This window comes from Pantherophis guttatus, chromosome 3 (assembly GCF_059756535.1).
Source record: "Pantherophis guttatus breed Tessera chromosome 3, ASM5975653v1, whole genome shotgun sequence".
Taxonomy (NCBI): domain Eukaryota; kingdom Metazoa; phylum Chordata; class Lepidosauria; order Squamata; family Colubridae; genus Pantherophis; species Pantherophis guttatus.
Window position 1 is genome coordinate 22,168,911 of NC_142065.1, and position 25,888 is coordinate 22,194,798.

At 40.9% G+C, this 25,888-nt stretch overlaps 1 protein-coding gene across 4 annotated transcripts in view; it reads left to right on the forward strand.

Annotated features, from left to right (window-relative positions):
* Nucleotides 1–25,888, forward strand: part of RIPOR3 (RIPOR family member 3) — a 127,016-nt gene that overhangs the window by 54,317 nt on the left and 46,811 nt on the right. For 2 of the 4 annotated variants that reach the window (XM_034413786.3, XM_034413791.3), the window contains exons 2-8: nucleotides 2,826–2,951; nucleotides 11,514–11,660; nucleotides 15,331–15,409; nucleotides 19,118–19,141; nucleotides 22,634–22,687; nucleotides 24,418–24,567; nucleotides 25,766–25,829. In XM_034413786.3, the coding sequence (XP_034269677.2) occupies nucleotides 2,851–2,951; nucleotides 11,514–11,660; nucleotides 15,331–15,409; nucleotides 19,118–19,141; nucleotides 22,634–22,687; nucleotides 24,418–24,567; nucleotides 25,766–25,829 (619 nt within the window). In that variant the 5' untranslated portion in view covers nucleotides 2,826–2,850. The remainder of the gene's footprint in view (nucleotides 1–2,825; nucleotides 2,952–11,513; nucleotides 11,661–15,330; nucleotides 15,410–19,117; nucleotides 19,142–22,633; nucleotides 22,688–24,417; nucleotides 24,568–25,765; nucleotides 25,830–25,888) is intronic. The other 2 variants (XM_087889099.1, XM_087889100.1) reach the window with 2 other exon arrangements.

Sequence of the window (25,888 nt, forward strand, 5' to 3'; positions counted from 1 at the left end):
TCTAGCTGCTCCAACTATATTTGAATTCCAGAATAATTGCAGTTGGATGCCCACCACACATTGTACTGCAGGCTTACAATGCAGTATTTACATTCAGCCAAAGAGCATCAGTTATTGTCTAGTACTTTCTAATTTGACTCGTCACGATTTACAAACTCCACAATGTGTTTTTTTTTTTCTGTTTTCGGTTGCAGTGCTGTGTGAACACAATGTGGTCTGCAAACTATGGTTTATGGTTCAGTAAAAGTAGTAAATTTCAGTAAAACTATTTTGGTGGTAGTATTGCATACTACTGCTGTTTATCAAGTAGTGCGTTGTATGACTCCAGACTGTTTTCATTTATTCAATAAATCAGAATTTGAGAAGGCATAGGCTAACATGAAGTGCTCCTTTTCTCCCATGAGGAGTTATAATAATAAACAGGCAGAGGGAAGAGGGATATGTGTGTGTAAAATGTAATAAATAAATGCAATTCCTGATCTATGATTGTTGGATTCATTACATTTCTCTTTATAGCATCTGAGTGGTCCTTTAAGCAGAATATGAAAAATGCAATTAGAGCTTGCAAACGCTGAATCTAATATAGCCTGTTGATAAAATAAAGGTTGTTTAAATGTGTCATTTGTCCTAGAGGAAGGTTGCTGTTTCAGAAAATGTATTTAACACGCAGCCTTTCCCCCCTTCCTAAAGGCAGTAGAATCCTGAAAGTACGATAGATGCATCAATCAAAGCATGGCAAAATGTTTCTGGTCTCTTTTTAATGACCATATCATGCTTACAAATATCACAGAGGGAGGGGATAGCTATTTTTGAAGGGGGGGTGTATTAATCCTGATACTTCCTGTTCTTTAAAAAAACCTCAATGTGTCTCATCCAGAATAATAGAGTTGGAAGGGATCTTGGAGGTCTTCTAATCCAACCCCCCTACTCAGGCAGGAAAACCTATTCCATTTCAGGCAAGTGACTGTTCAGTCTCTTCTTTAAAAAAAAAAAAAAACCCTCCAGTGTTGGAGCACCCACAACTCCTGGAGGCAAGCCGTTCTACTGATTAATTGTTCTAACCGTTAAGAAATTCTACATACAGTAGCTGAGAAAAGGGAGAGTTCAGAGCATCTGAAAAACTAAATGCCCTTTTCCAAAAGTGGTGGCAATATTGATGGGAAAATATTGACGGGATTATGAGGAGGTCATATTGATATCTGCCATGTATACATATGTACAGTACAGTTGGTTCTATAAGCAATCATGCTTTAGAGAAGTACTGCAAAGCTGAGTCTATGCATCCTACCAAAGCATAATGTTGCTTGATTGGTCGCTGCTTGGTGGGTGCCATGTGTGGGGGTGTATCTGCCATTTGCAAACAATGGCTTTTGGCAGGCCGAGGGTCTGCCCCGTGGAAGCAATGGAACAGCCTCTAAATATACAGTGTCTGCATTGGGGATAAGGGAGGGCAGAGGGCATTGTGACACCAGGCTGATGATTTGAATGATGGATTTTCTATTGGTCATGTCTGCGTGTGATGTCATGGTGTCATCGACCAGATCGCTGTACTCAGAAATCTTTAAAAAAAGTTTCTAAATTATGTTTAACATGACCTTTCAAAGTCTATGAGGGAAAATAGCTGCATTGTTGTTGTTAGTTGCAAAGTCGTGTCCGACCCATCGCGACCCCATGGACAACTTTCCTCCAGGCCTTCCTGTCCTCTACCATCCTCTGGAGTCCATTTAAGCCCATGCCTACTGCTTCAGTGACTCCACCCAGCCACCTCATTTTCTATCGTCTCATTCTTCTTTTGCTCTCAATTGTTCCCAGCATTAGGCTCTTTTCCAGTGAGTCCTTCCTTCTCATTAGGTGGCCAAAGTATTTGAGTCTCATTTCAAGATCTGACCTTCTAAAGAGCAGTCAGGGTTGATCTCCTCTAGGACTGACCAGTTTGATTGCCTTGCAGTCCAAGGGACTCGCAGGAGTCTTCTCCAGCATCATATAGCTGCATTAATTATAATGAAATATAACATAGAAATTAAATGGAATTTAATCTTGCTTGGTGTCAACCACTATTTTCTAGAGTGGTACATCACTGAAGCTTTTGATCAAGGAAAAGTATTCTTTGATTTACAATGTGGCATAGGATGAGGATCCGATCTGCTGTGACTTTTTTAGCCAACTATGGTGAAGAGAATAATGGCTCTGTATTGCCATGGATTCAATCTGATGTGCTGAATTTTTTAAAGAGTTCTTTTACTAGTTTGCAGAATAATGACAGAGGTTAGCACCGAGTCTGTGGTGTAATACAAAATATCCATTTTAGACCCTGAAATATCTGTTCAAATATTCCACAGCAGTCAGAATTAGATCAAGTCCCTTTGTTTTCCAAATTGGAAAATGCAGCAATATGATGGCGAATTGGAAAAATGTCTGTGACAAAAAACAAAAGAACGTGATCATATAACGATTCTTCATCTTAACTCTTTGGTGGAATAAATGCTTTGCAGTCCTTTGCATTTTCTATCCAAAGAATATTTCCTTCCTTCCTTCCTTCCTTCCTTCCTTCCTTCCTTCCTTCCTTCCTTCCTTCCTTCCTTCCTTCCTTCCTTCCTTCCTTCCTTCCTTCCTTCAATTTACAGTATGCAGTATATATATAAAATTCTTGGAAGATCCTTCCTGAAACCTTGAAAAGCAATAACTGGTTTAATGAACCAAGAATCCAACTGAATGTAGGTAGCTCCATGTATTCAGATACCCTAATTCTGCAAACAGAGTTCAATGTTTTCTCCATTTCCTGCCTAATCGTTTGATGCATTTATTTTTGTTTGCTTAATTTCTAGAGCCAGCATCTATTAACCACGAATCATGTCAGTGAAACTAACCTTTGTCTCCCCTGCTGATGGGGGAAGAATCACCAGGAGCCGTTCCTTCGCTGGATTTAGCAGCACACAAAGCCGGATGTTGGCGTAAGCTTTATATGCAACAAACCACTTTCTAGCCTCTGTTTCTCTGGTTTAGATATTATGTGTTGTATGTGCAGGACTGACTGACTGACTGTGTTTGTGTTTTAAAGATTAATATATAATGATATATGGGACCAATACACTGACATGAGAATTATGTTACGGGCTAATTCTATTGACTGCCAACTGCCAGCAGTTCGAGTCTCACTGGCTCAAAGTTGAAATTAGCTTTCCATCCTTCTGATGTCAGTAAAACAAGGGCCCAGATTGTTGGGGGCAACTTGGTGATATATCTGTAAACCGCTTAGAGAAGGGGGGGTCAAACTTGCAGCCCGCGGGCCAGATGCGTCACACGCAGGCCACGCCCATCTAGATCTGTGAAGGGAAAAATGTCACGATACATCACGTGACGGCATCATGACGCGGCAAGTTTGATACCTGTGGCTTGGAGGGTGCTGTAAAGAGGTATAAAATCTAAATGCTATTGCTATTATGTGGAAATAGCATCAGTGGATGAACGCAAGCAAAAGTAAATCTACATGCAAAGGAGGCTTGACTGACTGATTGATGGTTGGATGTAGTTGTTGTTCATGGATTTTTGCCCTTCAAGTATGAGACTCAGACTGGTTTACAAGTCTACTATACATAGGTAGAAGTGAAATCTATTCCAAAAATTACACGAGGCATTTGCAACACTATAACAGCTAGTTCCAGTTAAGTCCTGTATTGTTTAGACAGTTTATTAAACAAACAGTGATATTTATGTAATACACTGAATATTAAATCATGATTTATAAATCTTAATGGCTGTGCTTGTTTAACATACTAAGCCAAAGTCAAGCAAACCATACTTGGTTTAGCATAACTGACCTTGAACACACAGTCCTGCATAAATTAAAGTGCTTTAATCTAGACCTAAGATAAAGAAACCAGGATATGATCTGGAAGAAGCAGCTACAGTAAGGAAGGAAATACAATTGTCACATGTAAATTAGTTCAGATGGATAAGGAAGGTCTCTAAAGCAGAAGTGGGTTTCAGCAGGTTCTGACCAGTTCTGGAGAACCGGTAGTGGAAATTTTGAGTAGTTCGGAGAACCGGTAGTAAAAATTCTGACTGACCCCACCCCCATTTATTCCCTGCTTCCCAAGTCCCAGCTGATCGGGAGGAAATGGAGATTTTGCAGTAATCTTCCCCTGGAGTGGGGTGGGAATGGAGATTTTACAGTATCCTTCCCCTGCCACGCCCACCAAGCCACGCCCACCAAGCCACACCCACAGAACCAGTAGTAAAAATTTTTGAAACCCACCGCTGCTCTAAAGGTATCTTAAATATGCTTACAGGGGCATCTTATGGGAGATTCAGAAGAGTAAAAATGTTGGCTACCATCATGCAACACACTGTCAGCATTCCAGAAAGTCCCCAACTGCAAGTATAAACTCCGAGACAGGCATTTTCTCAAAGTTCCCATTTATTAGAGTAGGTATATTGGCACATCTGGGAAAACCCAAATCTGAGTGTTTCAGGTTTTCCTTCAGTAAATCAAAACCACAAATCCAGCCCCTTCATCCATCAGTCTGTCACATGATCCAATCATCATCCATCCCAACTTGAGCTATCCCTGCAACCACTCCTCCTCTAGATGCATAAACACCATGACCTTGGCCGAAGGGAAGAATGCTATTATGTCTAACTACATTCACTCTCCTAAATCCTCCCTCCTACTTTCCCAGGCGCATGGAGTTGGCAGCGTGGAAGCTTCTGGTGCTAATATGGCTTCCATAGTTGACACACAGTTTAAAAAGGGATGGGGCTTTGATTGTGTGATCATGGCTGCCATTTTGACACCCCCCTATGAATATCTATTTTCCTTCCTTCCTTCCTTCCTTCCTTCCTTCCTTCCTTCCTTCCTTCCTTCCTTCCTTCCTTCCTTCCTTCCTTCCTTCCTTCCTTCCTTCCTTCCCATCTCAAAACACATGACTCTGGGTGCCATACAACCAGTGGTGGGTTCCTCCCGGTTCCTCCTGGTTCCGCCGAACCGGTAGCGGTGACAATATGATGTCACCGAACCAGTTCTGCCCACTCCACCCACCCCGCCCACCCCCGCGTTATTCTTACCTTTTATTTGGCCCCACCCCCAATCTATTGCTGCCTCCTGAGTCCCAGATGATGGGCTATAAGGAAAAAAAATTGTTTAAACTCTTGCCGCGGGGCTTCAAAGGGCTGCCCTATAGCTGATCAGTGGTAAAAGGCAGTTTGGTGGTAGCTCGGTGCCTCCAAAAACAAATGAGTAGACCGGTGCCTGCAAAAATAAATGGGTAGACCAGTGCCTGCAAAAATACATGAGTAGACTGGTGCCTGCAAAAATAAATGGGTAGACCAGTACAGCTCAGCAAGCAGTTAAAAGCCTGGTAGACCAGTTCCTCTGCTAAATCCTAAAGAATTGTCACATGACCATCAAGCCACGCCTACAAAATAAGCCACACCCACAGAACCGGTAGTAAAAATTTTTAGAACCCACCCCTGCGTACAACAGTTAAAAAGCAAAACAAATACAATATGAAAACATACAAATATCAAAAAACATACAAACCATATAAGATAAACAGCAACCAAGTTATAAAAGCAACTAGCAACTTTCAAAATAGCCAAAGCACAATTTCCACTGCAGACCAGTGTGGGACCTATTTCAAACACATTCATATAATTATACATGGATTTCCACTTTCATTATAAAACCTAGACAACATCAAAGACATTAGTTGCCTGCAAGACATTTAAGTGAAGTCTGGTGGATTTTACTCTGTAAGGGGGGTAAAAAAAAAAACACAACCAAGCAAGCAATTGAATAAACAGGCTAGAGGCCGACATACATAGTGGGAGTTCTGAGAACGAATGACGATGGGAAAGGAGTCAAACAGATGTTCCTCCGACTAAATCACCTCCAACCGGGTAAGAATGCTTGTAGGGGGAAAAAAAGTTTACTTTCCCCTGAAGGTTATTTAGTTACTTTCAGCTGTAAAGCATTAACAAAAACAACAATCAAATCTTTATGCATTTTTTTAGAGGGATGGACAGAAAATAAACATCCAAGTACTGTACCAGTTAACTAGAAAAGCAGTTTCACTGGCATTACTATGATGGGTTAATATTTCCAGAAAACAGATGTGATCGTTATTGGCCATTTCAGCATAAGTTTTGTGCTTGCACCTCTTAGATGAAATCATCTGGATAATACTTAGAAGTTTACCAAAAGATAGCTTTTTGCTCGCATCTAGGTGAGAGGAAAGCAATTTTAATAGCCTTAAATTAAGCCACAATTTTTAAAGTCACCTTCATTGATTGGAGAGCCAATTTAGTGCGATGATTAAAGCTCAAAAGTGGGAGATCATCAAGTCCTGCTTGAGCACAAAGCCACCTGGGTAACCTTGGGCCTGTCACGCTCTCTTTCAGCCCTAGGAAGCAGGTAATGGCAAGCTACTTCTGAAATCTTGCTAAGAAAACTGAGGAACTTATCCAGGCAATTGCAAGGAGTCAACTGAGTTGAAGGCACACCCACCCACAGTGGTGGGTTTCAAAATTTTTTTACTACTCGTTCTGTGGGTGTGGCTTAGTGGGCGTGGCATGGCTTGGTGAGCGTGGCATGGCTTGGTGGGCATGGCTTGGTGAGCATGGCATGGGAAGGATACTGTAAAATCTCCATTCCCACCCCACTCCAGGGGAAGATTACTGCAAAATCCCCATTTCCTCCTGATCAGCTGGGACTCAGGAGGCAGAGAATAGATGGGCGTGGGGCCAGACAGAGGTGGTATTTACCGGTTCTCCGAACTACTCAAAATTTCTGCTACCGGTTCTCCAGAACTGGTCAGAACCTGCTGAAACCCACCTTTGTTATAGAACAAGCCATAAAATCTGGATTCACATATCCCAGTAAGTTGTTTGTTCAATCAACCTTGATAAAATCAATGTGTGAACTTAGCCATTGTGTATATTTCAGTTCTCTGTCCTGCCCAAAAAAAATTGCAAAAGGAAACCTGCTTTTCTGGAAGTGAAACTTATTTTGAATAAGCATAGCTAAGATTGGGCCACCAAACTCTTCTTTTCTGTAGCCTCATAGTGTTTTCCAGCTGTGTGGATTCTAGCAGCTATGCGTTGATTAACCAATAAGAATGTGATTATAGTAAGACAACCTATTGACTTCAGAGAGGAGTGATAAACTTTTGAACAAGCAAATATAGGGTTAAAAAGAAAATTAGCCATAGTCACAAGTAACTGAGGGACAACTTTTCTAAGAAAATCTTAGACTGTCACTATTATTTATATCCAGGTAGGTGAAGAATATTCAGCTGTGTATTTTTCTGTCTGTTTTATTGAGTAAGAATTGGGATGTAGAGGAAGATAATTGAGATTTAAGTTAGTTTGTTTCCTCAAGTTGGATTTTCACATGGTTTTTGAATCAGTACAGCTTGTTCTGTGCTCTGTTTTAAAGGGTAAAAAAGTAATTAATTTATCAGAGAGGGCAGAAACTTAAAGAGCCAAATACTTTGTAGGAGTTATAAATCAAAAGGAAGATGGCTAAGTATTTAAATAAATTTGAGCTGATACTGTGTTCCTTTAAAAAAAAATAACTGGAAAAAGAGTGAAAGAGCTGCTCTTTTAAGCAAGAAGTTTATCTTTTAACAAAAAAGTGATTTGCTACCTTGATTTAATGTATTTCCAACTAGATATGACTGTTTGTTTGTTTTATTTGTTTGTTTTGTTTGTTTGTTTTATTAGATTTATATACCGCCCTACTCCCGAAGGACTCAGGGCGGTGAACAGGCACAAAATAAAATACATAGATACAAAAGTTAAAAACATAATTAAAACCAGATTAAATAATTTAGCCTGAGACAATTAAAAATCCCAATAATTTAAAACAGATTAAAATTTCGATTTAAAAGAATTTTGGAAGAATTTACTTTGGAAGTATTTATTGTGACTTATTTATTTGTTAGAATTATCACCCATCTTTAAACCAAGAGTTTAGAGCAGCTTGCATAGGACTCCTTCTTCCATATTATTCCACAACAAAAAGCTTGTGAGTAGATTGGGCCAAAGTTACTCCATAAACTATCTGTGGCTGAAGAAACCTAGATCTCTCCAGTGCCAGTCCAACGCCTTATAAACTATACAGTGTTTCTCAACCTTGGCAGTTTGAAGATGTGTGGACTTCAACTCCCAGAATTCCCCAGCCAGCATAGAATTCTGGGAGTTGAAGTCCACACATCTTCAAACTGTCAAGGTTGAGATACATCACAGCTCTTAACTAAGTCACACATTAGGGCTTATTCTCAAGAAAGTATATATAATAATTTCTTACCTACTTATCTATGTTGGCTTTGTACCAACACCTGGTTGGCCACACCTGTTTTGCAAGGGTGCCCATAATATGACCTCAACATTCCAGATGTGACCAGTGGCCTGATCCCAGATTAAGGCAGGGCTTTGTTATAAAGCAAATTTAAAAAGTATAAGAAAATCAAATACTTTTTGCTTTCAAGAAACAATTTTGAATATTCCTTTCAAGAAACAATTCTGTATATTCCCTTCAAGAACCAATTTTGAATATTCCCTTCAAGAACCAATATTGAATATTCCCTTCTAAGAGAATAAGAAATAGTAAAATAAACGGAGCAAAATAAATATACTGACAATGATGTTCCATAAATAAAAATGAAACTATTATTAATAAAGTATTTTCTAAAAAGGTTTTAGAAAACAAGAAGGGTAAAATTTAATATGGGGAGCCCGTGACTTATAACCATTCATTTAGTGATCATTTGAATTTACAATGGTACTGAAAAAATGACTTCTGACTGTTTTTGCACTTATGACAGTTGCAGTATCCCCCCCCACCCCGCCATGGTCATCTGATCAAAATTTGAATGCTTGGTAACTGGCATGTATTTATGACAGTTGCACTGTCTGGGGTCATGTGATCACTGTTTGTAACTTTCCCAGCCAACTTCCTACAAGCAAAGTCAATGAGGGAAGTCTAATTCATTTAACAACTTCATGATTCACTTAACACTTATGGCAAAAAGGCCATAAAACAGGGCAAAACTCACTTAACAACTGTCTTGCTTAGCAACAGAAATTTTAGGCTCAATTGTGGTCATACATCGAGGACTACCTGTATCTGAACCATTCAGGATAACCCAATAACAGTTAATGGCTCCTTGTGTAACTAATTTGAATATTGCTAACGTGTTTCCCCGAAAATAAGACCCTGTCTTATATTTTTTTGAACCTCGAAATAAGTGCTTGGCCTTATTTTTGGGGAGGTCTTATTATTTTTGGGCGTGTGGAGCAAGATGGGGCTCCTCTTGTTATCTTACCTGATTTCCAGCTCTGCGCTTAAATATTTTCGGGGAGGGCTTATTTTCAGGGGGAGGCTTATTTCAGTGGATGCGCTCAAAAGCCCGATTGGGCTTATTATCAGGGGATGTCTTATTTTCGGGGAAACAGGGTAGTAATATTCTTGGAAATAAGCAATAGGCACGAAGTAGTGTTATGCATATCACATGGCCTGTAGCAGCAGAAAACAGATTGTGTTGGAAAATATTCACAATCCACATATAACTGCTTTTATCTTTCCTAGTTCTCACCTGTTTATTGGAGCTGTCTGATTCAATGTGCTGATAGAAGTGAAATACTATATTTAACACTTTTAAAAATGGTGCCATTACAGAGAAATATTTTCATTTGCCAAGTAAAATGTTAGTTTAAAGTTTAAACATACATCTGTTCAGTATAACCTAAAAAAGAAACCCTGGTGGCTTTGCAATAAATTGGCTTTTTATTTCCACAGATACCAATTTATCACTGCAAGTTTGGGCAATGTGTTTTTTATTGTTCTCTGGTGGATAACATGTGTCTTGCCACTGCTTTCCTCCAGCCTGTTCTCTTCTTCCACTTCCAATTTTAGTTCACAGCTGTGTTATTTCTTGGCAATCTTTGGTCCAAGGATTCATCAGGTGTGAATTTGCTTAACTGTTCAGAGATTAGTCAAGGTCAGCTAGTTGTGCACCTGCTGTGATTTTAGCTTGTCTGGGGTGGGGTGTGTGTGAGATGGCTCAGCAGTTGAAGATGCTGAGTTTGTCAGCTGGAAAACTGACAGCCCAGGTTTGAGACCCGAGCTCTGCGCAATGGAGCGAGTTCCTGTTATTTGCCCCAGTTCCTGCCCACCTGGCCGTTTGAAAGCAGGCAAATGTGAGTAGATAAATAGGTACCACTTCAGTGGGAAAGTAACAGCATTCTGTGCACCTCAAAGTATAGTTATGCTGGCCACATGACCACAGAAATATCTTCAGACAATGCTGGCTTCCTCAGCTAAGAACATCCTGCCCTAGAGTTAGATACGACTGGACTGGAAACCTTTACCTATTACTTAGACATAAATGCTAGTAACTATCCACTGACTTCCTATCACTCATCATAGAATGAGTATGGGAAGTGTTTGGATGATATGTCTGTGAAGATTCTCAGTCATCCAGGTCATGGTTATCCCAAAGGTGCATTTTCCAAAAGGACAACTGGACTTTCATTTTCTTTGAAAATGTTTCACTTCTCATCCAAGAATCTTCTTCAGTTCTGTTTGGATGATAAGAGTTAGGTCTTTGTCTGGAATACCTTACACACCAACACATACATGAGTAAGCTCTACTGAATGTGGGAAGACTCGAGTTCTGGGTCTGTGGAGAAGTCAACAAGGTCAAAATGATGTCTGTGACCATGTCATCAAAGCGCCTCTCCTATTATACATAGATCCACTGGTGGGTTCCTCCCAGTTTGGCCCGGTTCTCCCGAGCCAGTAGCGGTGACAATATGATGTCACCGAACCAGTTCTTCCCCCCGCCCCCCCGCCCCCCACCCCCCACCCCCCCGCATTATTCTTACCTTTTATTTGGCCTCACCCCCAATCTATTGCTGCCTACTGAGTCCCAGCTGATGGCTAGAGGGAAAAAAACTGTTTAAACTCTTGCCGTGGGGCTTCAAAGGGCCGCCCTACAGCTGATCAGTGTTAAAAGAAAACAAATTAGTAGACCAGTGCCTGCAAAAATACATGAGTAGATCAGTGCCTGCAAAAATACATGAGTAGATCAGTGCCTGCAAAAATACATGAGTAGATCAGTGCCTGCAAAAATAAATGGGTAGACCAGTGCCTGCAAAAAATAAATGGGTAGATCGGTACAGCTCTGCAAGCAGTTAAAAGCCTGGTAGACCAGTACCTCTCCTAAATCCTAAATAATTGTCACATGACCATCAAGCCACGCCCACAAAATAAGCCACGCCCACAGAACCAGTAGTTAAAAAATTTAGAACCCACCCCTGCATAGATCACTTGTCCAGAATTTAGACAGGCAGGGCTTTGCTCACAGCTATGGCCATTGTGTTTCTCATGAACATTTATTAATTGGGATTTGACTCATTTTACAACCACTTATAAAGGAAACAAACAAATTGGTGAGTTACCTCTAATGCGATCCTTTCACTGTTCACTGATCCTTTCGCTGTTTTTACAGAAAATCTCTCGGCAAAGGATCCACAAGATCCAAAATGTCAGTAAAATCTGCCAAGATGTATTCATCCCTCCAGAAAGGGGCCGTCGTCTGCGATCCCAAACCGCAACAAGTAAAGAAGATTTTTGAAGCTTTGAAGAAAGGGCTTAAGTAAGAACCATTTCCAAAACCAATCATATGTATTTGGGGGAAATTGCAATATTTTGTTATGGTTTAGTCTAGAGGTCTTCAAACTTGGCTTTAAGACTTGTGGACTTCAACTCCCAGAATTCTCCAGCCAGTGTAGCTGGCTTTGAAGACCTCTGGTTTAGTTTTATTTAATTTGACCAAAAAAAGCTGAGAATAAGTAAATGAATTTCAATAACGGGGTCACTTCTGATCTGTATAGTCAGTGAAATTGCTTGACACAACTTGATTCCCAAAAAATTAAAACATCCAAAAAGACTTTCACAAAAGGAGGATGCTTTAGTTCAGGGGTCCCCAACCCCGTTCAGAACTGGTCTGCAGAAGCGGCAGATGAGTGTGTACATGCAACTCCAGTTGTGCACGCAGCAGGCAGGTGATCACGCACATGCATCCCCATTAGCGCAAGCGGCGGGCAAATGTATCTGCTTGAACAAATGGAGCTGCATGCATGCACTCACCCACTGCTCGCGCAGAACTAGTCCCTCTCTTCCCCCCTGCTAAAAAGGTTGGAGACCACTGCTTTAGTTGTTCTATTCCAGGGGTGTCAAACTTGATTTCATTGATGGCTGCATCAGGGTTGTATTTGACCTCGGGGGGGGGGGTTGAGGGGGCATGGCCATCTCAACATCACTCATGTTGGGGGTGCCTGTGGTGGGCCGAGCACTCTGCCAGTGAAAACGGGCTCCTGTGCTCTGTTTTTGGCTGCGATGGTCTCTTGCAACCCTCTGCCAGCAAAAATGGAGCTCTGTTTTCGCAGGCAGACTCACTGTGGGCTGATCCTTGACTGTTTCCAGTGTGGCCTCATGGGCCAGATCTTTGAGGAGCTGCCACAGAGAGGAGGGGGTCAAGCTATTTTCCAAAGCACCTGAAGGCCAGACAAGGAATAATGGATGGAAACTGACCAAGGAGAGATTCAACCTGGAAATAAGGAGGAACTTTCTGACAGTGAGAGCAATTAACCAATGGAATAGCTTGCCTTCAGAAGTTGTGGGAACTTCATCACTGGAAGCTTTCAAGAAGAGACTGGACTGCCATTTGTCAGAAATGGTGTAGGGGGTTGGACTAGATGACCTATAAGGTCCCTTCCAACTCTGTTAATCTGTTAATCTAAGAAGGCCTTAAATTTGACACCCCTGTTCTATGCCAACAAAAAACAAGCTATCGGCATTGATTGTCCAATTTATTTGCCAATAATCAGATGTACTCTTGTGGCATCTGCTGTGTGCGGTAGTGTCGTGCTGGAAACTTTACCTCACAGCAGAATTCATTGCAGAGATGCAAAGGTGGCCTTGAGCAGTGATATCACTGAGGAGCAAGATTTACCATTTTTTGTTAGGTCTTGATATGGACATTCTGATGAGATTGTCCAGACAATAGATCTTAATTCCGTGTGGTGTGTTTGTGCATCTAACAACAAATGCCAAATTTGACTCAGCATACTCCTCCATGGATGTTACATTAAATAATATAGTATAATTTGCTCTATTGCAGTGATTATTTATTTTGGATTCAGACTTGTAGCTTCCCATTTATGATTTTTCTGATTTTTGGGGGGTGGGGTAGGGGGAAGGAATTGCCCTGGTTCCATGGAAACTGGAGACTCAGATCTTAATGTGAGGGAAGGCTGAACTTCGCTAGCTATCTTATGCTTCTACCAGAGCATCGAAGACGCTTGGTTGCAGGGCCTCCATTTTGTAGGCACTTCTGTATTTCAGTTCTGTCTCCAGAGACTGGAAGGAAAGTTTTTTCAAAGCAGAAACCTTTTCTGCTTTGGATCACATGCTACACCATGGGTAAGCTAAGTAAATTAAAAGCAAACCATGGTTACTAATCATAATCAAGTAATACTTTACAAATACCTTCTCATATTTCTCATATCAAATAATCTTCTCATCGTTCCCACCACCCATCTCCTTCCACTTATGACTGTATGACTGTAATTTTGTTGCTTGTGTCCTTACAATTTATATTGATATTGTTTCCTGATTGCTTATTTGTACCCTATGACTATCATTAAGTGTTGTACCTTATGATTCTTGATGAACGTATCTTTTCTTTTATGTACACTGAGAGCATATGCACCAAGAGAAATTCCTTGTGTGTCCAATCACACTTGGCCAATAAAAAATTCTATTCTATTCTATTCTATTCTATTCTATTCTATTCTATTCTATTCTATTCTATTCTATTCTATTCTATTCTATTCTATTCTATTCTATTCTAATCTGCCATAATCATAGTTCAACCTATAAGAACAGTAGTGGGCAGCTGTTGTGAAGAAGTCCTATTTCATATAGATTATCATTGATAGATTAGGTGCCATCAGGATGTTGTCAACTTTTAATGACCACATAGATTTTTCTCCATGACAATATGCCTCTAACCTGAACTTTTGGGCCTTCCAATTGTCATGTAACTGAGTACCAGATATCCATCTTGCTGCTGGTCATCCTTTTCTTTATTTGCCTTCCACCTTTCTCCAGATAAGGGACTTTTCCAAAGAGCTGAGTCTTCATATAATGTGTCTGACATAAGGATAATTTGAGTCTGGTCAATTGTGCCTCAAGAGAGAATTCTGGTTGATTTATTCAATGATCCATTGGTTTTAATTTCTTGGCTGTCTTCCGTATTCTCAAGAATCTTCTCTAAACCAAAGTTCAAAAATGTCAATACCCTTTTTTTTAAAAAAGGCATGGAATAGCTTTGTTAAAGAAAGGAATTTTAACAAACATCTGTCAGTATCTTTATATCAAACCAGGGTGTAGCCACACTTGGAACACGGCACTTAATTCTACATAGAAAACAAGCAGATGTCTTCTTTTCCTACTGTATATCAAATAGATGTCAAGCTATCTTTCAGACCTAAATAAATCACTAATGGAATGTTAAAACATTTGGGAAAAGTCATTCTTTGGATGCAGGTAGCTACTTCATTTATATTAGCTGGCACATTTATGGCAAGGAAATTTTTTCAACTCAATAAAATTTAAGACTGGATTTTGGACATCTATGTGCAGAAATATTTAAATTAGACTTAGAGATTACTGTACAGTTTTGGCAAAAGATCAAATGGCTGAATTTTAGAGGAACAATGGGCCTCAGGTGGATGGGTGGGACAGCAGTGGTTAGGGGAAAAATCCCTCAAATAAGTTGGAAGAAGCATACACTGCTTAATATAAACACAATGAGCTGCTCAGATTTTGCATCTTGTATAATGCTGACTGTATCCTTTTTAAATACATGAGGAGAAAATTAAGTTATTTGTGTCTGGTCTAAATTAACCCACAAACTTATAGGAATGTAAGCCAATGGAGTTTTATCCTTGTGGGCTGCTGGAGTTTGTGTCTGCAACTATTCTACTGATGTACATATGTGTCTATATATGTACTTCTGGTGATAGTTAGTATGTGTCTGGACCAACACAGAGTTAAGGGACCAAAATAAACAGGATAAGGCTCTACTGCAAAGCAGTAAATAAACAGATTGGTATCTCCTGCACACATCTGAAAACTAAACTACTCTCAAGCTAAGATCCCATTGTGTTTAATGGAAGTGTGGCGAGAGATTAGAAAATGTATTTTTCCCCCCTGACCTCTGAAAATGGATCTGGTTTATATCTAACTTTTCCCTTTAGTGAATATCTGGAAATGCATCAAACAGAGCTGGATTATCTATCAGAGTGCCACCGAGACAGAAGAAGAAATTCCAGATTGGTAAGAAGCTTCTTTTTATTGAATTTAATATTAAGATGAAACTGAACGGGGTCACACATAGGTTGGCTTAATCATCTAAACCAGTCATCTGGACTTTCACATTATGCTAAATCACTAGGTATTATGGGCATAATCAAGAAATTATCATTTAAAACGTTTATTGAGTTTGCCAGAAAAGTTCGTTACGGTGAAATTATTAGGGCATCTGTATTCCCTTTTCATTAAATGCACTTTATGCTGTTTTGGCTTTTTGGACTCCAGTTTGCACAATTGCACTATTGATTTCCCAGTGGGCTGTTTTGAACAGTAGAGAAGGGCCTGAATAGAATGTCCATTGGCCCCCTTCTCACTGCATTTAGTGTTACTATAATTTCTCTTTTGTCCATTGCAATCAATGTTTGATAGGGTTATTCCTCCCATGTCCACCTCTGGGAAAAAAAATACTTTCCCAAAAATATTTTTATAACAAAGAGATAGTTAGACCTTTAGTTTCTCCTGTGTGCAGTTTTCTTTTATGAAACCCTGAGACACAGTTATTGTAATCTGGTGTGAAATGCACATATTTGGCACAGAAGGCTCCTCAATTCGTGCATTCAGATAGAGGAAATAAATGAGACTCTTAGTCCTTTTGCACAGAAACTCTGCTTTGGCTTATCCAAAGCTTTCTTCATTTCAGTAGAACAATTGGAAGAAAGTTGTTTTATTGTTTCTGTTAAGATAATTGAGAGAAGAAAATCCTTCCCAATGTATTGCAAATTACCTTAAAACTCATGGCAGATTTCAAATGTTTTTTTTTTTTCTGTTCATCCCAGTTGCAGTTTACCTTCTGAATAGCAAAGAGCAATGGAGTTTAATTCTTTTAACTAGGTTTTTCACATCAGATCCTCATTAGGTTGGCTTCTGAGAGTTGCTGGATAATATGTCACAAAACTGTCAAAAGTGGATTTTTGGCTACCAAAACGGTTCCTAACTACCCTGCTGTGAATAACATAGCAATAGCGCCTAGACTTATATACCACTTCACAGTGCTTTACAGCCCTCCCTAAGTGATTTACAGAGTCAGCATATTGCCCCCAACAATCTGGGTCCTCATTTTACTCACCTCGGAAGGATGGAAGACTGAGCCAATCTTGAGTCAATGGGAATCGAACTGCCAAAATGCTGGCAGTCATCAGTCATCAGAATTAGTCTGCAGTACTGCATTCTACTGACAGATTTTATTTTCCTGTGCTCCAAGATCACCGCAGATGGGGACTGCAGCCAAGAAATTAAAAGACATTTGCTCCCGGGGAGGAAAGCTATGGCAAATCTAGACAGCATACTAAAAAGCAGAGACATCACCCTGCCAACAAAAGTGTGTATAGTCAAGGCTATGGTTTTCCCAGTTGCAATGTACGGCTGTGAAAGTTGGACCATAAGAAAGACTGAGCGCCAAAGAATGGAGGCCTTTGAATTATGGTGCTGGAGAAGACTCCTGCGAGTCCCTTGGACTGCAAGGCAATCAAACTGGTCGGTCCTAGAGGAGATCAACCCTGACTGCTCTTTAGAAGGCCAGATCCTGAAGATGAAACTCAAATACTTTGGCCACCTAATGTGAAGTAAGGACTCATTGGAGAAGAGCCTAATGCAGGAAAAGTTTGAGGGCAAAAGAAGAAGAGGACGACAGAGAATGAGGTGGCTGAAGCAGTAGGTGTGAGCTTAAATGGACTCCGGGCAGGGGTGAAATGTAAAATTTGTTACTACCGGTTCTGTGGGTGTGTCTTGGTGGGGTGGGTGGGGGTAATGTGACGGTGGGCGTGGCCAACTTTTTTTTTTTAACTTTTCAAAGCATTTTTTCTAATGCTTTGAAAAGCCTCTGCCGATCAGGCAACTCAGCTGGGATCGTCAGAGACTTTTCAAAGCATTTTTTTAACCACCTCTTAACCACCTGCAAGAGATTGCAGATAAAGTGCTTTGAAAAGCCTCTGACGATCCCAGCTGAGCCGTGCGATCATCAGAGGCTTTTTAAAAATACTTTTAAAAGCATTTTTTTGTCGGAAGAGGTTGTAGAAAAAATGCTTTTAAAAGTAAAAAAAAAAAAAGCCTCTGATGATCATGCGGCTTAGCTGGGCATGGTGGTGGTGGGGAGGGGGCAGGGATTTTTGCTACCGGTTCTCTGAACCACCCGCTGCCATCACTACCTGATCAGGCGATCCGGTCCAAACCGGGAGCATTTCACCCCTGACTCTGGGGGATGGTAGAGGACAGGAAGGCCTGGAGGAATATTGTCCATGGGGTCACAATGGGTCAGACATGACTTCACAACTAACAACAACAACAACAACTGCATTCTAATCACTGCGCCACCATGGCACTTGAATGCATCCACTTTTTTACTCTATGATTATGGAGCAAACTTGGATCAATGAAGTGAACTGTTTAGTCTTAAAGCACAAGGCAAAATGCGTTGCTATGCAGCTAAGTCACATATACAAATAACTTGTTAAATTACAGCACATTCTTTATAAATGTGTTCTCTGCTCCTTGCAAAGGAATTGAGCTCCGGCGGATCGGTTGTGACCAATTGGCACTCTCTTGGTTGAACCTTACAGAACCTGGATTCCTTCTTGAACAGATGACTCATCCAGCAGTGAATAGCGATTGTTCTATGAAACAAACAGTATCACCACTTATAAAAGTACAAAGACTGAGAAACAATTGAGGTGCAAATAACTGTAGTTTGCCAGTACACCGAGTATCTCTTTCTGGCTTTTTAAAAATTCTTGCTTATCCCTAGCCTAAGACTTGGTATTTGAAGTAGATAATACAGGTAGCCCTCAACTTACGACCACAATTAAACTCAAAATTCCCGTTGTAAGTGAAACATTGTTACGTGAATTTTGCCCCAATTTACAACTGTTCTTGCTACAGTTCTTAAGTGAATCTCTGAAGTTGTTAAGTTAGTAACACAGTTGTTAAGTAAATCTGGCTTCCCCGTTGACTTAGCTTGTCAGAAGGTCACAAAAGGGGATCACATGACTCTGGGACACTGCAACCATCATAAATATAAACCAGTTGCCAAGCATCCAAATGTTGATAATGTGACTATGGTGATGCTGCAGGGGTGGGATTCTGCTGGTTCAGTCCGGTTCGGAAATACCAGTAGCTCCGATGATCAGCTGTGAGCGAACTGGTTTGCTCTGACAATCAGCTGCACCGCCTGCCCGCCCCTGTGCTATACGTACCTTCATTTCCTTTGTTTGAAGCCCAGCTGATTGGCGCGGCAGTGCAGATTGCTGCACCTCAGCTGTTTTATCACCGGAGCTGCAAAAGAAGGTGCTGTTTTCAAATGTATTGCATGTGCGGGGATCGCCTGTTTGGCGCGCAAATGAGCTCACAAAGCGAACCGGTGGTTACAATGGTTGAATCCCACCATTGAGATGCTGCAATGGTCATAAGTGTGAAAAATGGTCACGAGTCACTTTTTTCAGTGCTGTTGTAACTTTGAGCGATCACTAAACGAACAATTGTAAGTTGAGGACTATCTGTATTGGATATGTAAAAGCAAGCAATGTAAAGAAAAGGAATATAACCAGCCAGTAATATTTGAGTCATTAGTGTTTATTTTTAAATTAAGAACAGCAATGTGTGATTCTCTCTTTCATCGAAAGAACTTGAATAGTTGGTCTGCATTTTGTCTGTGCATTAAATTGCTGCATTTTTTTTCAGGGTTTCTACTATGATTTGGACAAGGTAAGAAATTGTCTTGGCAATGGCTGCAATGTAACTCTAACATACTCCTCCTTAACTCTTTTTTATTACCTGTTTTTCTTGACTATTTTTCTTCTTGTAAGATAGTTGGTCTCTGGACATATACTATGTTGTTTTCAGGAATCACACCCTATGTATCTGGAATACATTATTCAGGTTTCCATTTATGAATTTAATATGCTTGATTCATTCAATGTGAGGAAACATCTGTTAGAAATGGAATTTTAGTGTTAAAAGATAGAAGGAAACAATAGGGACTTAATACAGTGAAGTCAAGAAAAGGAGGCACATCTTTAAATCAAATATCTTATGATCTTTGATCAGCTTTAAGCCTCATTTTATAAATACTGGAATATTGATCCAAATTTATCTGTGTGGTAATGTTTTTTTTTCCCTTTTTGGTTAGCTTTATGATCAGGAAAATTGATTTTTAGGATTCTAGGCTACACAATAGAAGCCCATAATAATATTATTAATATTAATATTATTCACATAATAATATAAAACCTGAGTTTTAGATTTGATATGAAATCCAATAGTTGACTTATTATTTATTAGATTTTTATCCTACCTTTATTACTTTATAAATAACTCAAGGCAGTGAACATGCCTCATTACACCTTTTCCCCACAACAACAACTCTGTGAGGTGGATTGGGCTGAGAGAGAGAGAGTGACTGATTGAAAGTCACCTAGCTAGCTTTCATGCTTATGGTGGCGCTAGAAGTCACAGTCTTCCAGTTTCTAGGCAGCACCTTAGCCGCTCTACGAAACTTCCCTCTCCAGACTCTTCTTCCGTTTGTGTGTTGTGACATCCCACCACAACCACCTAGGACTGGGAAGTAAAAATAATACATTCCAGGCAGTGGCATATCACTTCTGAATTAAAATAGAAAAAAACCTTCATATGTCCGTGTAGACCAAAAGATTCTAGCGTGACTTAAAGCAGGGGTCTCCAACCTTGGCAACTTTAAGCCTGGAGGACTTCAACTCCCAGAATTCCTCAGCCAGCTTTGATTTGCTTTCTGGGAATTGAAGTCCACCAGGCTTAAAGTTGCCAAGATTGGAGACCCCTGACTTAAAGGACTATTTTATCCCATTAAAGTTCCAATGTTATTTATTTATTTTATTTTTATTTTATTTCGAATTTATATACCGCACCTTATCCCGAGGGACTCAGGGCGGTGTACAGCCAGATAAAAACATACAATACAAACATTAAAAACAATTAATTTGGCCCCAGTTTAAAATGACAAACCAATTAAAAATATTTAAAAATATGTTAAGCCAGCCCGGCTTGCTGAAAAAAGAAAGTTTTAAGGGCACGGCGGAAGGCACCGAGGTCTTGGATTCTCCTTATCTCTGGGGGCAGCTAGTTCCATAGGGTAGGTGCCCCCACAGAGAAGGCCCTCCCCCTGGGGGTCACCAGCCTACATTGTTTGGCTGATGGCACCCCGAGGAGGCCCTCTCTGTGGGAGCGCACGGGTCGATGGGAGGTTGTTGGTAGCAGCAGGCGGTCTCAAAGATAACTAGGTCCTATGCCATGGAGCGCTTTAAAGGTGGTAATCAACACCTTGAAGCGCACTTGGAAGACCACTGGGAGCCAGTGCAGCTCGCGCAGGAGCGGTGTTATGTGGGAGCGCCATGCAACTCCCGTAATTACCCACGCGGCCGCATTCTGGACCAGTTGGAGCCTCCGGGTGCTCTTCAAGGGGAGCCCCATGTATTGATGCTTATTGCTATTGATTCACAAACCTTTGAAGCAGGGGTGGGTTCTATTTACCTTTACCACTGGTTCACAACGGGATCGCTTCACTTGCGTGCGCACCTTCCTTCTGTGTGTGTGCCTTGCTTCTGTGCATGCACATAAACTTCTGTGCATGCGCATAAACTTCTGTGCATGCGCAGATCACTGATGACGACATCCGGGGTGATGGGTGAGGCCTCCTGCCAGTTTTACTACCGGTTCTTGTGAACCGGTCCGAACCAGGGGCAACCCACCATTGCTTTGAAGCATTTATGACCACTAGTTATCTCTAGGACATTTGTATGGCACTGAGTATCCCAGGGAAATTTTTTTAGTCCTTTGGATGCTTTTTTTGGTCACTGCCTCCTAGGTCAAGTGTAGCTCCCCCCACCCCCCGTTGCTTATATCCATTGAAATAATGCTCTTGTAAATAAGAGCACGTATTTATTTTCCAAATATGCATGCTACTAGGTCTTCATGACTTATGTGCTCTTCCCTGGTATTTAAATACTATAAAAGCATCTACAGAATTGATTGATTGTTTTGGTCACCACACAGTAAAAAGGATGTTGAGACTCTAGAAAAAGTGCAGAGAAGAGCAACCAGGATGATTAGGGGACTGGAGGTTAAAACATATGAAGAACAGTTACAGGAACTGGGCATGGCTAGTCTAGTGAAGAGAAGGACCAAGGGAGACATGATAGCAGTGTTCCAATATCTAAGGGGCTGCCACAGAGAGGAGAGGGTCAAGCTATTTCTCAAAGCACCTGTAGGCCAGACAAGGAATAATGGATGGAAACTGAACAAGGAGAGATTCAACCTGGAAATAAGGGGAAATTTTCTGACAGTGAGAGCAATTAACCAATGGAATAGCTTGCTTTCAGGAGTTGTGGGAACTTCATCACTGGTACTATGTACTATCAAGCTGTGTTGTCCTCTTGAAATCACATATCTCCATGATGATCTGTCCCTAACCTGATCTTTCAGGATCTAGAGAATATCGAAATCAGGGGTGTCAAACTCAAGACCCAGGGGCTGGATCCGGCCCATGGGGTGCTTAGATCTGGCCCATGGGGCTGCCCTGGAAACAGCGAAGGACTGGCCCGCAGTGCCTCTGCCAGTGAAAATGGAACTTGGGAGGACTGTGTGCAGCCCTCCCGAGGTCTGTTTTCATTGGCAAAGGGTTGCGAGAGGCTATCGCAGCTGAAAACTGAGCTCATGAGGGCTGCAGGTGGCACTCCAAGCTCCATTTTTTTGGCAGAGGGTTGCAGGAGGCCGTCACAGCCGAAATAGAGCTTGGGAGCCCATTTTTTGCTGGCAGAGTGCTTGGGCCACCACAGGTCCCCCGATATGAGTGACATCGAGCTGGCCACACCTACCCTGGCCACACCCACCCCTGCCCTCCAAGGTCAAACACAACCCTGATGCGGCCCTCAATGAAATTGAGTTTGACACCACTGATCTAGACCATAATAAAGCATTAGCATGAAATAATAACAACTTCTGGGATATGCAATGTGATGGAAAGCCCTAATTCCTTTCTTTTTTAATCTTACTTGGCCAGTGATAGTGATAACAAATGTAATAAATTCTTGCAGATAAGGAACATCTTGCATTGCCTAAACAAGGTTTTCTGCTTTATGAAACTGCAGTCTATAATAAAAAATCAATGTAATATCTGGAATTGTATAAATAACATCTGGTTCATCTTTTTCTGTTCTTTCAAAGCAAATCCGCTCTGTTGAAAGATATATTAGGAAACTGGAATTTCAAATAAGCAAGGTAAGTTTGGTTTCTCTGACTGCAAGTTTATAAACAAATCTTGACAGTATTTTTTTCCCCACACTAGAATTGATTGTGGGGAAATTGTATTAGGTGCTTTCCGAAAACTTTTAATAAATTCCCTTGTATAAGGACAGGCCTTTTTTTCTCAATGTCTGCATTCAGACTGATTATTGAACCCAGCCCATGTTTAGCCTGTAAAACCAGTTTTCTGCCATGCCTGCTAACTTTCTTGAGTAAGGAAAAAGAAGAAGCCACAACTCATTGTGTTTTATGACTGTAAAAGGTGAGATCACATGCCCATCACCTTCATGCTTGAAGGGTTCAACCAGGGGTGGGTTCTACATTTTTTTACTACTGGTTCTGTGGACGTGGCTTATTTTGTGGGTGTGGCTTGGAGGTCATGTGACTAGGTGGGCGTGGCTAGCTGGTCAGAGTCATTTCTGGAAGGTCCTGGATCTGTGTTTATGAGAAATAGTCTCATTCAAAGAATGGCACTCTTCCTATCATGCTTAATTCAGAATTCTTGTGTCACGTTTCACAATTCATTTAGATCAGAAATATTTTTGTAGAAACCTGGATTTATCTATGTACTACTAAAATTCTCATAACTCTAACCTTTAAGTGGACAAAACAGAGTAACCATAGTGCAACATTTTTTAAACCAAGTTACCTTAAATGGGCTAACTTACAGAATGCTTGCAAACCCTGGGACCCATTGACTGCTGTGGAATTGAAATTTAGCAAATTTGTGCTTGCTTCAAACCTGCATCATTATGGTGCTGTGCCACCCAGAGATTCAGTGGATCGGTCCTGCCCTAGACTTCTGGAGGCTGGATGGACTGGCCCCTCTTTTAGGTGCTGGAGATCAGTTAGACCAGTTCTACCCTATCCCTCTGGAGGCTGGTCATACCATTGGCTGCCAGCAGGTAGTCAGATGCAGTCAAGCCAGCAGGAAGTTGGAAGTCGCTCCTGGTTTTTGTCCTTGGTCATTCCGTTTCTCTGTTTAGCTAGACAGGGAAATATCTGTGAAAAAGTAGCACGACAGGTCACTAGTCCAGTGTTTTTCTATTATTTAAATCCTGTAATTATAATGCTCCTTCTGGTGAACCTTTAAGCTATATAAACAATTGTAAATAAAGTTACCATAACTATTACTGAAAAGCAAACATATTTCTAGGATTCTGCTCACATGATAGTGATAGCACTAGCAATAGCACTTAGACTTATATACCGCTTCACAGTGCTTTACAGCCCTCTCAAAGTGGTTTACAGAGTCAGCCTATTGCCCCCAACAATCTGGGTCCTCATTTTACCGACCTTGGAAGGATGGAAGGCTGAGTCAACCTTGAGCCTGGCGAGGTTCGAACTGCCAAACTGCTGGTAATAGGCAGTCAGCAGAAGTAGCCCTGCAGCACTGCATTCTAACCACTGCACCACCACGGCTCTTAATGGTCCTCCAGGGATCAAATAGAAGGAACTCACTTGAAATGGCTGATTGGCTGATAGAAGTCCATATGTGGGTCTCAAGTCTGAGTCTTACTACCATTATGACTTGATTGAATTATCACAGACAGTTGATCTGGGATATGTATGTGGAACAACTTTTGGAAATATCGTGATAATTTTCCACTTAGTAGTAACATATGATGTTACATATATTTGGTGTAGATGCACACACACACATGCACATATCAATATATATATATATATGCTCTTTTCTTAAAAAGGTAGAAGAATTATATGAAGCATACAGCATCCAGTGTAGACTGCGAGATGGTGCTTCAAATATGAAACATGCTTTTTCCTTGTCTCCTTCCACTAAAGCATCAAGAGAGAGCCTGGTAGAACTCTACAAAAATCTCCAAGAATGTACAGAGGTACCACTATTTTTACATTTCTTGATTCTACTTTAGGTTAGATATCAAAAGTCATTATGTGTTGTGGCTCGCCAGCGGCCAGCAGAGCTGGTAGCAGACTTGGACAGTGAGGAGGTTGGGGAGGATCATGGGCCAGTCCTGGAGTCTGGGGAAAGCTCTGATGAGTGCTCTGCGTTAGAGGCAGAGATGGGGCCAGGGCTGTCCGACAGTTAGACAGTCAGCTACCATCGGAGTCGGAGATAAGTGGAGCTGAAGAACAGCTGGAGCCTGTTCCCGATGTGCGCATACGCAGAGCTGACAGGAAAAGGGAACAGTTAAGGAACAAGGGCCGACTCGGGAGTAAAGGCACAGGTGGATGTTGAATGGCCCCTCCCATAGGGAATAAAGAGGAGCGAAAGAGGAGTGGAGTTTGTAGAAGACAATTAGAGACTCCTTGCCAAGTATTTTCTTGTACAGCATTGTGTTTGGAAGATATCGGCCTGGCAGGTCTCCAAGCCTGATAAGGTTTGTGGTTGTAAATTCACCCTGGAAAGACTGTTTGCCAGGACTTTGCTGGATGTGAATGAGAGGAATTTACATTAGTGTAATAAAAAGGGGTTTTGTCGGGACTAGATTCATTGTGAATGAGGCAGAAACAATTATCCAACAAAGTCTTATTTGGAAGTAATCTGTGGATTACTGTGGATTTCTATCAATCTAACCATTATAATTACCTTTACCCCCAAATCTTGGGCACTGTATTTTGATGAAGTTGATGAGAAATGTGTTAAAGTCCTTTCCCCCTTGTTTCCACGAACAGATTTAATCACGCCTTAATCAGTGTTACTCTTAACAATTCATGGGAAAGATAGAGCACATAAAGCATTTTTGAAGCTTTTTAATGGGGCCTGCCAACAAAGAGAATACAAGGCTACCCAGATAAACTAAAAAAAAAAAACCTTTTGAGGACATTTTTTTAAAAGTGTTTTACACATGTGATAATGAGATGTGTTAAATGATAATGAAATGGGTTATTATCCTTCCATGAAAGGACACCTCTCTATTTTTGGTTGCATATCAGCCAACTGTTCTCTTTTGTACTCTCTCAAAATTAGGGAGTCAATTCAAATAGCCAATAATCATGTTGAGAGAGTGAAAAGAACAGGTCCTTTTACTGCCAGAAGACGCTCAGTCTCATTGCTCTGTATTTATCTTTCAGGATATGTGTTTGATTGAGGGGACCCTTGAAGTACATTTGGGGGAGTTTCACTTGAAGATGAAAGGTGAGCTGAATTGTTGAAATGCTTGGAAGGAGCTGATGTATGACGTTAGTTATGAAGAA